We start from the raw sequence: 11,475 nt of genomic DNA, 5'->3' as shown, positions 1-11,475 counted from the left end.
AATTGTTTACAATAAATTATAATAAAAATATAGAATATAAGTACGAACAGTGAAAGTGTCAGCTGCCCATTTTCGAAAAGCCTGTTCCTGTCCACACATCTCATCTCCTTGCGCCAATTTCAATAGTCGTTCTCCACCTAATTCTCCTAACAAGTTATCCACGTAACGACCGAATGCACAAAAATTTGGATATGCGGATGAGCCCAATGCGAAAACAGCAAATCTAAGAAATACATCGTAGGTTTTGTTTCATACTTGTGACTTGATCTGAAATGATACATACCTGACGTTACTCAAGGGTCCAAAAGTGTCTTCCGTTTGAGAGTCCGTGGTAGAACCCCGAAGGGAGTCCAATCTATCTAATTTTTTCGAATTGCTTACTTCAGATTGACTATTTGCTTTGATGAATGATTTTGAAGTTGCTAAACTGAAATTACGAATTATTATAATTAAATTGATAAATTTTGTTATTTTAAAATTAATGGTAAGAGTGTATAAATACCTTATTTTATTGCCACTGTTAATGTATGTTTCATTCATTTTCATTGCGTACAAATTTTGAGCGAAAGCCTAAAAAATGTACAAACCAGAAGTATATACAGACTATAATTTAAGCTTCTAGCTGTTTAATAAAAAGAGAATAATTTTACTTCGCCATTTTCTGGAGGATCGCCGTTTCCAAAGGTGGATGTTATAACCAACAATAGAGCTTCATGTTCTATGTTACTGATATCATAATCCGACATGGAGAGTACCTAAAATCGTTAACTTCAAGTATTTTTTCAGACACAATTTCTCTAAAAATAATGAATAAAAATTCAATATCGCATCATATTCAATAAAATAGTGAATACCTGGGAATGGAAAGCATGTCCTAATAATTCACCAAGTTTTTCAGCGTACATTTGTGATGTGCCAGTTTCCGTGGCAAATAATACTGTAGCTTTTATCCTTCTGGACAGAGCTCTTCCAAATAACTTGGATGTAAATTTTACAGCTCTAAAATTTTTTGTAGAGAAGGTTTATTTTCGAATCAATTTTTTGTACTTTATATTTTCGTAGTACTTTACCTTGCGATTTGTTTGAAATGGAACTTTCGTCTGGGTTTCTTGGACGTTGATCTTTTGTCTCTACCTTTTTTCCAAACATGTGTTTTCCATGCAGGATCCTAGAATTTCGCAATAAATTAAAGTATCGTAATTACATAGTAGAATATGCAATGAACGATATGTGAGTTTCTTAATAAAGACCTGAGTGTCATAAGATGGCTTCAAATGATAAAGAGCCATCTCCTGATGGAATACAGGCGTAGCCGATCCTGATATCGGTGGTACGATCCATAGCCAATCAGCTGGGCAACCGTTTCTCAATCGCATTTCATTTTCATAATGTTTCATGAAAGATTCAGAAGCAGTGTGATGATCTACAATCGTCACGTTTTTCATCTGAAAGAAATTCAAAGATTATCATCTCTTTTCGTAAAAATGTTTTCAACAAGACTTATTGCACGTATATTTACTTGAAAACTATGTAACACAGCAACATTAGCTTCTATCATAGCTTTATCTTTCCATAGCGAAGTGGACGTTCTCGTATCTAGTTCCATATGCGTTGCAATTGTCTGCAAATAAAATCCATTTTTCATATTCGGTGAAGAATAAGAATATTAGCATTTTTTTAAAATTAACCTCTAGTAAATTGTATCGTTGGACATCACACAAATCTCTAGCTCCAATTTCAGTGCTCATGTACCATCCATTAAATGGTGCGGCTGTAAACTCCAATCCTCCACAGTCGAACACCATTCCAGATACAGCGGGAACAGCAAACCATTTTAATTCTAACTTTTCAAACCAATCGTATCTGCGATAAATAATTGAAAATTAACTTACAATTTAACGGCTTATTGATATCAAATAGGAATACGTACGTGGGATGACTAAGGGAAACTTCAAGAACAAGTTCGCTTGGAATGTCGAAATAATCAGGATCGTGGCCATTTGCTGATAATACCAATGGCAATATATCAAAACGAGTCCGTGCACCTTTCCAACCTAGTTTTATGCATAACTGTGAAAATAATAGTTCGTTAGTAATTCTGAATTAAAGATAGCAAACACATGAGAACAATAATTTTATACCTCCGTAAACTCAACGTTTGCGGGATCGCCGATTATGGTACCGTCTGGATTCTTATAACCCGCATAGCTAATCAGCTGTTGATTCCACACCCTATAATCGTGTTTTCCGTCTGTACGTTGTGGAAATATTGTTATCGCAGATCTGAAAATATAGCGAGTAAAAAATATGAATTTTTAATTTAAAAAGTTAAATTTTCAATTTAACAACTACCTGATGTTTCCTTTGTTCGTGCTGTACTTTATGTGATTGCACAAAGCTTCAAACATGCCGCTAGTTGTCGTGACATAACGGCAGTCAAATACCTATAATAAATTAATATAAATGTATAATGAATTTAGAGGCAGCCAAGGTGTTCTTTACATTTATTTATTGTATATAACAATAGATAATATTCTTTTTTTATTGTTGGACGATAATTAAAATTGTTTCAAGTTTCTACATACTTGTAACTTAGACCACTGAATACGACCGATGCATCTTGCAGCATTACGCCACGCTAACTTAGCACCAAAAACCAATTCCGTTTCCGTTAATTGATAAGTATTCGTTGCTATTACTTCCTTTTTCACACTTTCCCAACGATAATGATGTGCCTCGCTATTTAATCTATTTTTAAACAAGGAAGTATTGTATACTGTTTAATAAAATTTAATATTATGTGTAACTGTACTTTAAGTATTTTATACCTCCTGATGGAAGAAAAGTATTGCTCAAGGAAATCTTTTGCGTGCACAAGAATTTCTTCTCTCGAACGGGGCTCCGTTCCATGATTCGGTAGCTGCATAACGCTACCGAGACATACTCGACCAGAGCATAATGTTCTCTAAAAAGAAATAGATGCCAAAGATCAAATTTTAACAATATCTTTTTTATTAATAATATTAAATTTGAAATAAGAAGAAAATTTTTAAGTGTATGTAGTGATTTTATTCGAATATTGCAGTAACGTTTCCAACTTTTGCAATTTTCCGTTATAACCATTCGTGCTGTTGCTATTTATTTCATTAAAGTAACGTAACATCAGCAATTAGAACAACGTTGTAACATTTAAATCAAAATTCTGTTGTTACCACACTAGTCAAAATATATGGACAATTATACATATATTTAAAGCAGTTTCATTCTTAATCGGATGTTCAATATTTTAGAAAGTGTTATATAAATCAGACATCCGTTGAAAATATTACACTGTTCCTTTAATTTCAGCGCGTTCACTATCCACAATTATTCCAAAATACAATCCCATAACTATTTTCAACAACATATTACATGCACTCCTGTTTTCGCGCAACTAGTGGGCCACTGAAACGAACCCTCGATTTTCGATAGTATTGACTCGCTCCGTTACAAATTCGCCTACACTCACAGTCCCATTTGAACTCCCACGCTATCCACTACTGTACAATCTTCAACATTACAAGTCACGCGATTTTTAAATAAAAGATTGCAGTTATATATAAAATAAAATAATAAATAAAAGAAAACTAAAAAAAGGAATAAAACAAGATGAAAAAAAATTCTATTTCTTCATTAATTATATACCTCTGCATTTCTTGCGTGTAAAGAATCAAAGGCTTCAGTCTTATAGATGAGGTTCCTCAGTTTCGTCGGTTTTCTTTGACAAGCACCCGTTGTCTCGTGCTCCTTCATCTCGACGACGTGAACTTTCTGCTTGAGAATGTGCCCCTGGCTCACCTGTCACTGCTACGCTTGAATATTAGGCTGACGCGCCACATACACTGGCTTAGTTTTCGTTCGCGAGCATCTCAGCAAGAAGGGAGGGATATCTGGCCCCTTCCTAGCAATATTCCAGACTCCGCAAACGAGATGTCACATGCGCTATGGAGTTGCGCCATTGATTTAGCCCGCCGATATGTTTTGCCGGACACTCGCGCATCGTAAATATTTTTTCGGGTATTTCAGGCTGCAGCACGTTCCTGTTAAATTAATGGCAAGTTGTGAACTTGGTTATTCATTTAACCAGTCTTCTGCAATTGCCACGATCACAGCGACAAAAATAGGTTGCAACGTTTTTAGCGATGCACAAAGTAAACAAGATGTTACATGGATAATGAGGATGCGCAATCGATTTAGCGCGCCATCGAATGGTTCGGTGATCACTTTCGTACATCGTAAACTTTTTATCGGTGTACCGACTGTAACAGGCTCGTTCGGTAACTAATCTGAAGAATTATCACGATTACGATGACAAGAATAATGGAAAATGTTTTATTCACACCTATACGAAATGTAATAAAAAGAATACCTTTAATATTTTTTTTTAAAGATTACGATCAAATTCCATGTAAAATTATATTATGATTATAACAGATGTAGATATCTCATACAGTTCCAGTCGGTTTAATATATTGAATATTGGTTGAAGTGATTGTATCTACTTAAGTAGTAGTGTTTGAAATGAATCAGCCAACTCCTAAAGACGCTTCTAATACGCGTCACTCTAAATCTATTTATAATCGAGATCAATCGCGTTTTATGTGATTTCTTTATAGACAAAATTTGTTTATTTGTATACTGTTGCATTCATAATTATCATACGAAAGATACGTTAAAGTTCAAAGTTTAATTTTCGTTCCAATTTAGTTGTGGTCAAAATAAATACAAAAATGCAATACGAGGAAGAAAATCCCAAATCTGAATTCTCGTCTTACAATTTAACTCCGGAAAAATTGCAAAAGACACCTCGAGGTAGTGGTAAGTTTCATCGACTTACGTTTGAACAGTAGTAAACCTATAACTGTTTTCTAGGATCCGGCAGAAGAGATATAATGTCACAGAATGTTGAACGTAGAATTCACTATACTCCTCAGAACAGTCCTGATAAGTTTGTGAAAACTCCTCAAAGTGGCGGTGTTTATCAATTTATAATAAAATATAAAATTAAAATGGATCATTTAATAAATTCAAGTATATCGTGATATGTATATAATATTTTACTCTAGGATCTTTTAGGAAGGATGAAAAATCGCAATTGGAGAGTAACAAACGGAAGATTCAGTCGTCTCACAACGAAAGTCTTGAGAAAATTCAGAAGACTTGTCCAACCGGAAAATTTGTTAATACCTTGATAGGACAGTGGTCAAAACATGTAGGAGTTCAAACTCCAATGTCCCAAAGAACAGAAGTATGATTATTTGCATAGCCTCATTCCATTAGAAAAAGTTTCTTTTTAAATATTAAACAGATTTTTATTATTGAGTAAATATTGAACAAATAGATACAAGAAAGTCCGATGTCGGAAGAAATAAAACGGATATGTACCATAGAAGAACGGAAGATTCAAAAGTTGCAAAAGAAGCTACAGGCTGCTGAAGAAACTATTTCCTTGCTCTCCGCATCTCACGAAGCCGAGTTACGAGCTAAGGAAGAAATATTGCAACAGTAACATGTTCAATATACATTATTATTAAAATTAAATGTTAGAAAAATGAGCATATAATAATGCATTTCTTTAGATTGAATGGCGACTGGGAATCTATTACCAAATATTACTATGAAATATCAGAGAGTTTAAAGGGATTTCAGCAACACAAGGATAATCTATCAGCATTATATAACAACGTAATCGTTGAACAACAATCCACAGTAAAGAAGCTGCAACAGGAATTAAGTTCTATGAAATTAAAAGGTAAATGCATAGCTTTTGTTATAAACTTTAGGTAAATAAAGCATCTGTATGTTGATTTTTATTTTTGATTAATATACTTATATAGATGAAGAACATAAAAATACTATTAGCACAGTCGAAAACAAAGTTATAAATCAAGAGAAAAGGTATTTATGAAAAATTTACGAATTATTTATTGAATAAATAACAACGTTAAATTTATGTTTGATTTCTTATTAGAATACAGGAAATGATGATTGCAGAGTTCGAATTGAAGAAACAATTAGAAGAGATGAATAAGTCTATTTTAGAGGAAAATCACTTGCATAAAATTCATGCAGAGGAAAATTTAGAACTAATAAAAGTGCGGAATACAATGTTGCAGGAATTTTTTCTTTTTTTCTAAATTTTTCTTTCTTAAGCAGAAAGACGTGTACTATCTTGTATTCTTTCGAAGAAAAATATTTTGCCTACGTTATCGCTATACGTTGTTATCATAGATGTAATAAACGTGTGCAACATTGTAAGCGATGATGATTTCAGAAGCAAGAAAACCTCACGTCGATGAATCAAGAATTACAAGTGCAATTGAAGAATATTATACAGGAGAAGCAAAATTTGGCAAATGTATTCACGGAAAAGGACAAAGAAATCTCAAAATTGCAAGAAGAGCTTGTCACATGCAAGTGAGCATGTTCTTCTTATAATTTTCGTCAGTAATAATTGAAGTTTTTAAAATTTTTTAATTTATTAATTTTGTGATAGGAATAAAATTGAAGATTTATTATGCCAGAATATGGAGTTAATTGCAAAGTATGAAAAATCAACCGACAAAGAAGAGGAACTATCTAAGCAATTACAGTCGAGAGCACAAGAAGTATATCAATATAATAATTTTCTTTCATACATTTCTTCTGTATATCATAAATTCATTTCTTTCTTTGACAGATCGATAGACTTCGAGAAAATTTAAGTGCAAGACAGGAAATAGAATCTAGTTTAGTTAAAGATCTCAATATAATTGACAATGAATATAAAAAAATACAAAACGATTTTGCACAAGTAGAAAATGAATTAAAGAAGGCACACGCTTGTAATTTGAATCTTGAAAGGTCTCTGCAAGATATGAAAATGAACAATGAGCAAAACTTAATGAATTTAAATAGAAACATTGAATTTGTAGAAAAAGAAAAAGAACGAATGCTCTTAGATAAACATTCGAAAATTCAGGTACAATTTTAAGAAGTAAAAGTGAATTACAAAGGGTGATAATTTAAATTCATTTTTTCCATATAGGAACTCGAGAATGCTCGTATATTATTAAAAGAAAAACACGAAACAGAAGTAACATCCTTAAAAAAACAATTCGATATTACATTAGGAGAAATGAAGAATACAATAGCTTCACAAAATGTTGCTTTTGCAAAATTAAAAGAAACTTTTAATAAAATGAAGGATGAAAATGAAAATAAACAAATAAATTTCCAACATGACCGTACCAAAAAAAGCCGTGTTAAAGGCAATTTAAAAGAAAGAGTGCAACCAGTTGCAAAATCTAACGTAATAGAAGTAACTAAGGAGATAGGAAATTATACGCAAATGAGTCAAGTTTATGAAACGAATGAGCAACAATCTCAAAGTCAGAAAAGTGTAGGTATGCCAAATATTACATCTAGAGATAAGAGTGAAATATCGAATCCGGAACAAGATATATATAATTTCAATACTACAAAAATTTATAATGAACTGGAAAATGTAAGTCATATGTATAAAACGTTAATTTTTTTGTCCAAATTAATTTAATTTTTTGACTTGCTTTAATTATAGGTACTGTCGCCAACGAAGCAAGATAAAAAAATTCAATTTGATTTAAACCCTCCAGTTAAGGTGAAATTTATTATTTAGCGTTATTGTTTTTAATTATTCACAGTAATGCGAAAATAAAACGATTTTCATAGGTTTCTGAATACACGGAAAATTACTCTTACCTTTCTCAAAATGAGGATGCAATGCGTTCAAATAGTCAGAGAGAGGAAAAACAGGAAAAAAAAAATAAGGTAGTTTTCAAAAAAATTTTCTTTGTATTTTTTGTACATTGTACATCCAATTACAAAACTGAAATATTATTTGGTACAAACAGGATGGAAATAATTTAACTCCGAAAAAGAAGATATTTAAAACTCGTGGTACTGGTTTACGGCAATATGGAACTCCAAATAATATAATAAAAAAATGTGTAATTCTTCGTAATTTTTTTATAACTTATTCCTTTAAACTATTTATGACATCTTTCGTAAATTATTTTGTGATAATTAAATTATACTAATATATAATTTGTATTACGTATGCATTTTAATTTTTAAAATTACATATTTATTTAAGAATACACGTATTAATACATAGCAACAATTATTCGCAAAAATAAGTTTCTTTAATAAGAAATAACAATATACAATCAACATATTCACTAATAAAACATATACATATAACACGTCGTAAAAGAATATACTATTTCCATACTATTTTACGTAACTACTTTACGAGAAACTATTTTACGTATTACGCATATAACATTGGGCCCTGTTTTCTATAACCTGTAGCTTGTTGCGCTTAAATAATGTAATATATTAAATTTAAAACTTTCATATTCAGCATTTATCTTTACACAATCTTTTTTGATTGAGATGTAATTGAATTTTCTATTTTTCTTTTTATTATTGGGAGGTGCATATTGCTTTTGTTTCAATTATTCATTAAAGCGGAAGCGCTATCCCACTTCATAGACCTTTCCACAGCCATTTTCCATTTAGAATACCTCAAGTCTCTTTCTAAAATGTAAAAATATAAGATTGTTATTAAATTGTTTTTATTATTTTTTCTATACTATTGTACCTTAAAAAAATATTACCATCTTCTCCAATAGCTGGTGAAAACTTTGTAACTTGCGATGCATCCACATCGTTGATGTCGATAACCCCAGCCCCAACACCAGCTAACATAGCTGCTCCCAATGCTGTTGTTTCTACCATATTGGGTCTCACTATCCAAACCATTAAAAAAACATTATTGAAATATGAATGAAATTTATTAATTATGGAGTGATAGAAATAAATAAAAATTTGTACATACCAACATTTATTCCCGTTATATCAGCTTGTAGCTGCATAAGTAAATTATTTACAGTCATTCCACCGTCAACTTGTAAATTCGTTAGTTTCGTTCCAGAATCTTTAACCATTGCTTCTAAAATGTCGCGTGTTTGGAAACAGACAGCTTCCAATGCTGCCCGAACGATATGATACTGTTGTGTATCTTCAGTAATACCACAAATTACCCTAAAAATATGTGTAACTTGTAATTGGTAATACCAAAAAAATAATAACTTTAAATCACTATTACTAAAATTTATTTACCCTCGTGCGTCTTGTTGCCAATATGGTGCGTATAAACCAGAAAATGCGGGTACAAAATATACATCTCCAGAACATCTTACACGTTCTGCCATGTCTTGAGACTGTGTAATGTTACTGAAGAGTTGCATGTTATCACGCAACCATGATAAAGCTGCTCCAGCTACAGCTACTGAGCCTTCCAATGCATAAGTTGCTGGAGCTTTACCCAGTTTATATGCAATAGTTGTTATAAGACCTTGATTGGAATCTACTTTCTAAAAAGATTAAACATTTCATTTTTATAAATGAATTGGTGTTGAATAGTATAAATATTGTACAATATAATAAAGTGAAGTAAACACATACAACATTTCCAGTATTATAAAGCAAGAAACAACCAGTCCCATAAGTAGCTTTTGCTTGCCCAGGTTTTAAGCACAGTTGACCAAGAAGTGCTCCTTGTTGATCACCTACACACTTACATATAAAAAAACGAGTACATTAATTTAGTTAATCACTTTTTAATAATCAAACATATCAAGTTTAAGGTTAACACTATTTTAATGATATACCCCTGCTATAGGTACACCAGCAAGAACTTCTGGATTTGCAACTACTCCATATACTTCAGCACTGGATCGTATTTCAGGCAAAATATGTTGTGGAATTCCAAAAAATCGACATAATAAAGGATCCCATTTTAATGATTCAATATTCATTAACATAGTACGAGATGCATTTGATACATCTGTTACATGTAACTGTCCTTTGGTTAGATTCTATATAAAAAAGGTATAACATTAAGTTAACAACCCTAATAATTGTATAATAAATATACGAACAAAAATAAATAAGTTAGCATACCCAAAGGAGCCATGTATCAACTGTTCCGAAAGCACATGTCTCTTCATCTACTGCATGCTTAACACGTGGTATATTATCAATAAGCCAACGTATTTTAAGAGCACTAAAATATGGTGACATTGGAAGACCACAAAGTGGTTTTAAATAATTTTTGTTTCTTGTCTTATTTGGTACACTATCTAATATATCTTCCAAAGTTGTAGTTGTCCTCATATCCAGCCATACTATAAAATTGATATTAATTTTACTCCAAGTATATTGCATACATTTTTTACATGCGTAAATCATATAATTTACCAATTGCATTGTGCAATGGTTCTCCTGTATTTTTATCCCACATTAAGGTAGTTTCTCTTTGATTGGTAATCCCAACTGCTTTGATATCTGATACACTCAAACCAATATCTTTTAATTTTTCTATAGTCTTTTTTATGCATTCTCGAACTGCTTGTAAGATCTCTTTTGGATCTTGTTCCACCCATCCTTCTTGTGGATATTTCTGTTTAATTTCAATTTGATGTGATGCTACTACTTTTCTATGTAGTACATCAAATACCTGAAATAGATATATTGCATTATGCTTCATAGACCATACATTAATTTTCTATCATATTTTTAAACAAATATTTTACTACTTATTCTTGAATAAAATTAAATCAAATTTATCATAATTGTGAATAAAAGATGATTGAAAAACTAATTTAAAAATTAGAAAAAATTAGCTTTTAAATTGACAAAAAAAATATATGACAATTTTAAATGACAATTTTCGTATAAAATATAAAGCGATGTCAATTCAAAATATGATACAACGTATCATAAAATAAACGTTACCATAGAATCAAATGACCATGGTTACGTGAGGTTCAAGTTCCATTCATATATCTCGGACAGTCGTTAATTATTATTGTTGAATTTAAATACAGCAGAAAAAAAATTTACTCACTAAGAATCTAGCGCTACTCGTTCCTTCGTCGATCGCACCTATGAATGGCCCCGAACGATTGATGTTTTGAGGCATGTTTTTTTTCACTTAGAACTTGGTATTGAAAAAAAAAATTTAAGATTATTTGGAGGACGACCTATGCTTAACCTTCGTCCTAACTTGTTATATAATGATGCACATTAAATATAAAATCTGGTCAGTGATAACAGTGTGTACTGTATACAAAATTAGTAGGATTTACATTTGTTTTTCGATACATTTTTTTTTAAATTGTATTTTGACTCTACTTGAATATTACTTTAATTGTTTATGACATTGTAGTTGCGAATAATAATGAAAAAAATATGCACAACATTTTATTATAATCTGGTAACTTATGTTACAAGTTTTGTTTGGAAATAAGCATTTATTATATTAAGAAGCAAACCAAATATTGTATTCACGTGGTACATTTATTTTTTTCTTTTGTATAAAAATAATAAATAATATGAATTTATATTAAT

General features: G+C 31.3%; 3 protein-coding genes across 4 annotated transcripts in view; 1 reads left to right on the top strand and 2 right to left on the bottom strand.

The window, feature by feature from the left end:
- Positions 1–3,792, bottom strand: part of LOC108571017 (nitric oxide synthase, salivary gland) — a 6,315-nt gene extending 2,523 nt beyond the window's left edge. Inside the window, exons 1-15 of the mRNA XM_017932984.1 lie at positions 3,685–3,792; positions 2,829–2,965; positions 2,586–2,748; positions 2,353–2,444; positions 2,142–2,283; positions 1,931–2,070; positions 1,689–1,863; positions 1,520–1,621; positions 1,251–1,445; positions 1,071–1,168; positions 855–999; positions 651–755; positions 503–570; positions 284–427; positions 49–223 (exon numbers count right to left, since the gene is read on the bottom strand). Coding sequence (XP_017788473.1) covers positions 49–223; positions 284–427; positions 503–570; positions 651–755; positions 855–999; positions 1,071–1,168; positions 1,251–1,445; positions 1,520–1,621; positions 1,689–1,863; positions 1,931–2,070; positions 2,142–2,283; positions 2,353–2,444; positions 2,586–2,748; positions 2,829–2,965; positions 3,685–3,792 — 1,989 coding nt within the window. The remainder of the gene's footprint in view (positions 1–48; positions 224–283; positions 428–502; positions 571–650; positions 756–854; positions 1,000–1,070; positions 1,169–1,250; positions 1,446–1,519; positions 1,622–1,688; positions 1,864–1,930; positions 2,071–2,141; positions 2,284–2,352; positions 2,445–2,585; positions 2,749–2,828; positions 2,966–3,684) is intronic.
- A 977-nt stretch (positions 3,793–4,769) lies between these two features.
- On the top strand, positions 4,770–7,675 carry LOC108571011 (CAP-Gly domain-containing linker protein 1-like). The gene is made up of 12 exons (XM_017932978.1): positions 4,770–4,857; positions 4,912–5,013; positions 5,106–5,287; positions 5,381–5,544; positions 5,619–5,791; positions 5,877–5,937; positions 6,011–6,134; positions 6,314–6,456; positions 6,536–6,647; positions 6,719–6,863; positions 7,290–7,525; positions 7,598–7,675. The coding sequence occupies exons 1-12, from the start codon at positions 4,770–4,772 to the stop codon at positions 7,673–7,675; spliced, it is 1,608 nt and encodes a 535-aa protein (XP_017788467.1).
- A 674-nt stretch (positions 7,676–8,349) lies between these two features.
- On the bottom strand, positions 8,350–11,096 carry LOC108571033 (glycerol kinase). 2 transcript variants are annotated; one of them, XM_017933004.1, is made up of 9 exons: positions 10,973–11,096; positions 10,324–10,582; positions 10,027–10,250; positions 9,735–9,941; positions 9,525–9,639; positions 9,184–9,433; positions 8,900–9,105; positions 8,679–8,810; positions 8,350–8,598 (listed from the first exon to the last, which is right to left on the bottom strand). In XM_017933004.1, exons 1-9 carry the CDS (start codon positions 11,045–11,047, stop codon positions 8,513–8,515), a joined length of 1,554 nt encoding a protein of 517 aa, XP_017788493.1. In that variant the 5' UTR covers positions 11,048–11,096; the 3' UTR covers positions 8,350–8,512. The 2 variants fall into 2 exon arrangements, with proteins under 2 accessions (XP_017788493.1, XP_017788492.1); XM_017933003.1 differs by having other exon boundaries at positions 9,184–9,437; positions 9,529–9,639.
- Between the last annotated feature and the right edge of the window lie 379 nt (positions 11,097–11,475).

This window comes from Habropoda laboriosa, unplaced genomic scaffold (assembly GCF_001263275.1).
Source record: "Habropoda laboriosa isolate 0110345459 unplaced genomic scaffold, ASM126327v1 scaffold97, whole genome shotgun sequence".
Lineage (NCBI taxonomy): Eukaryota > Metazoa > Arthropoda > Insecta > Hymenoptera > Apidae > Habropoda > Habropoda laboriosa.
Note: the sequence above shows the minus strand (reverse complement) of the source record. Positions and strands in the feature narration are given on the sequence as shown.

What these genes read in the sequence shown, in the direction of transcription:
- LOC108571033 (XM_017933004.1), bottom strand. Translation starts at nt 11,047, where the DNA reads ATGCCTCAAAACATCAATCGTTCGGGGCCATTCATAGGTGCGATCGAC. An exon ending in ACCATTGCACAATGCAATTG is followed by an intron (nt 10,251 to 10,323) that starts GTAAATTATATG and finishes TCAATTTTATAG; the next exon opens with TATGGCTGGATATGAGGACA. An exon ending in CTGGTGTACCTATAGCAGGG is followed by an intron (nt 9,640 to 9,734) that starts GTATATCATTAA and finishes TTTATATGTAAG; the next exon opens with TGTGTAGGTGATCAACAAGG.
- LOC108571011 (XM_017932978.1), top strand. Translation starts at nt 4,770, where the DNA reads ATGCAATACGAGGAAGAAAATCCCAAATCTGAATTCTCGTCTTACAAT. An exon ending in CAATGTCCCAAAGAACAGAA is followed by an intron (nt 5,288 to 5,380) that starts GTATGATTATTT and finishes TTGAACAAATAG; the next exon opens with ATACAAGAAAGTCCGATGTC. An exon ending in TACAGTCGAGAGCACAAGAA is followed by an intron (nt 6,648 to 6,718) that starts GTATATCAATAT and finishes TTTCTTTGACAG; the next exon opens with ATCGATAGACTTCGAGAAAA.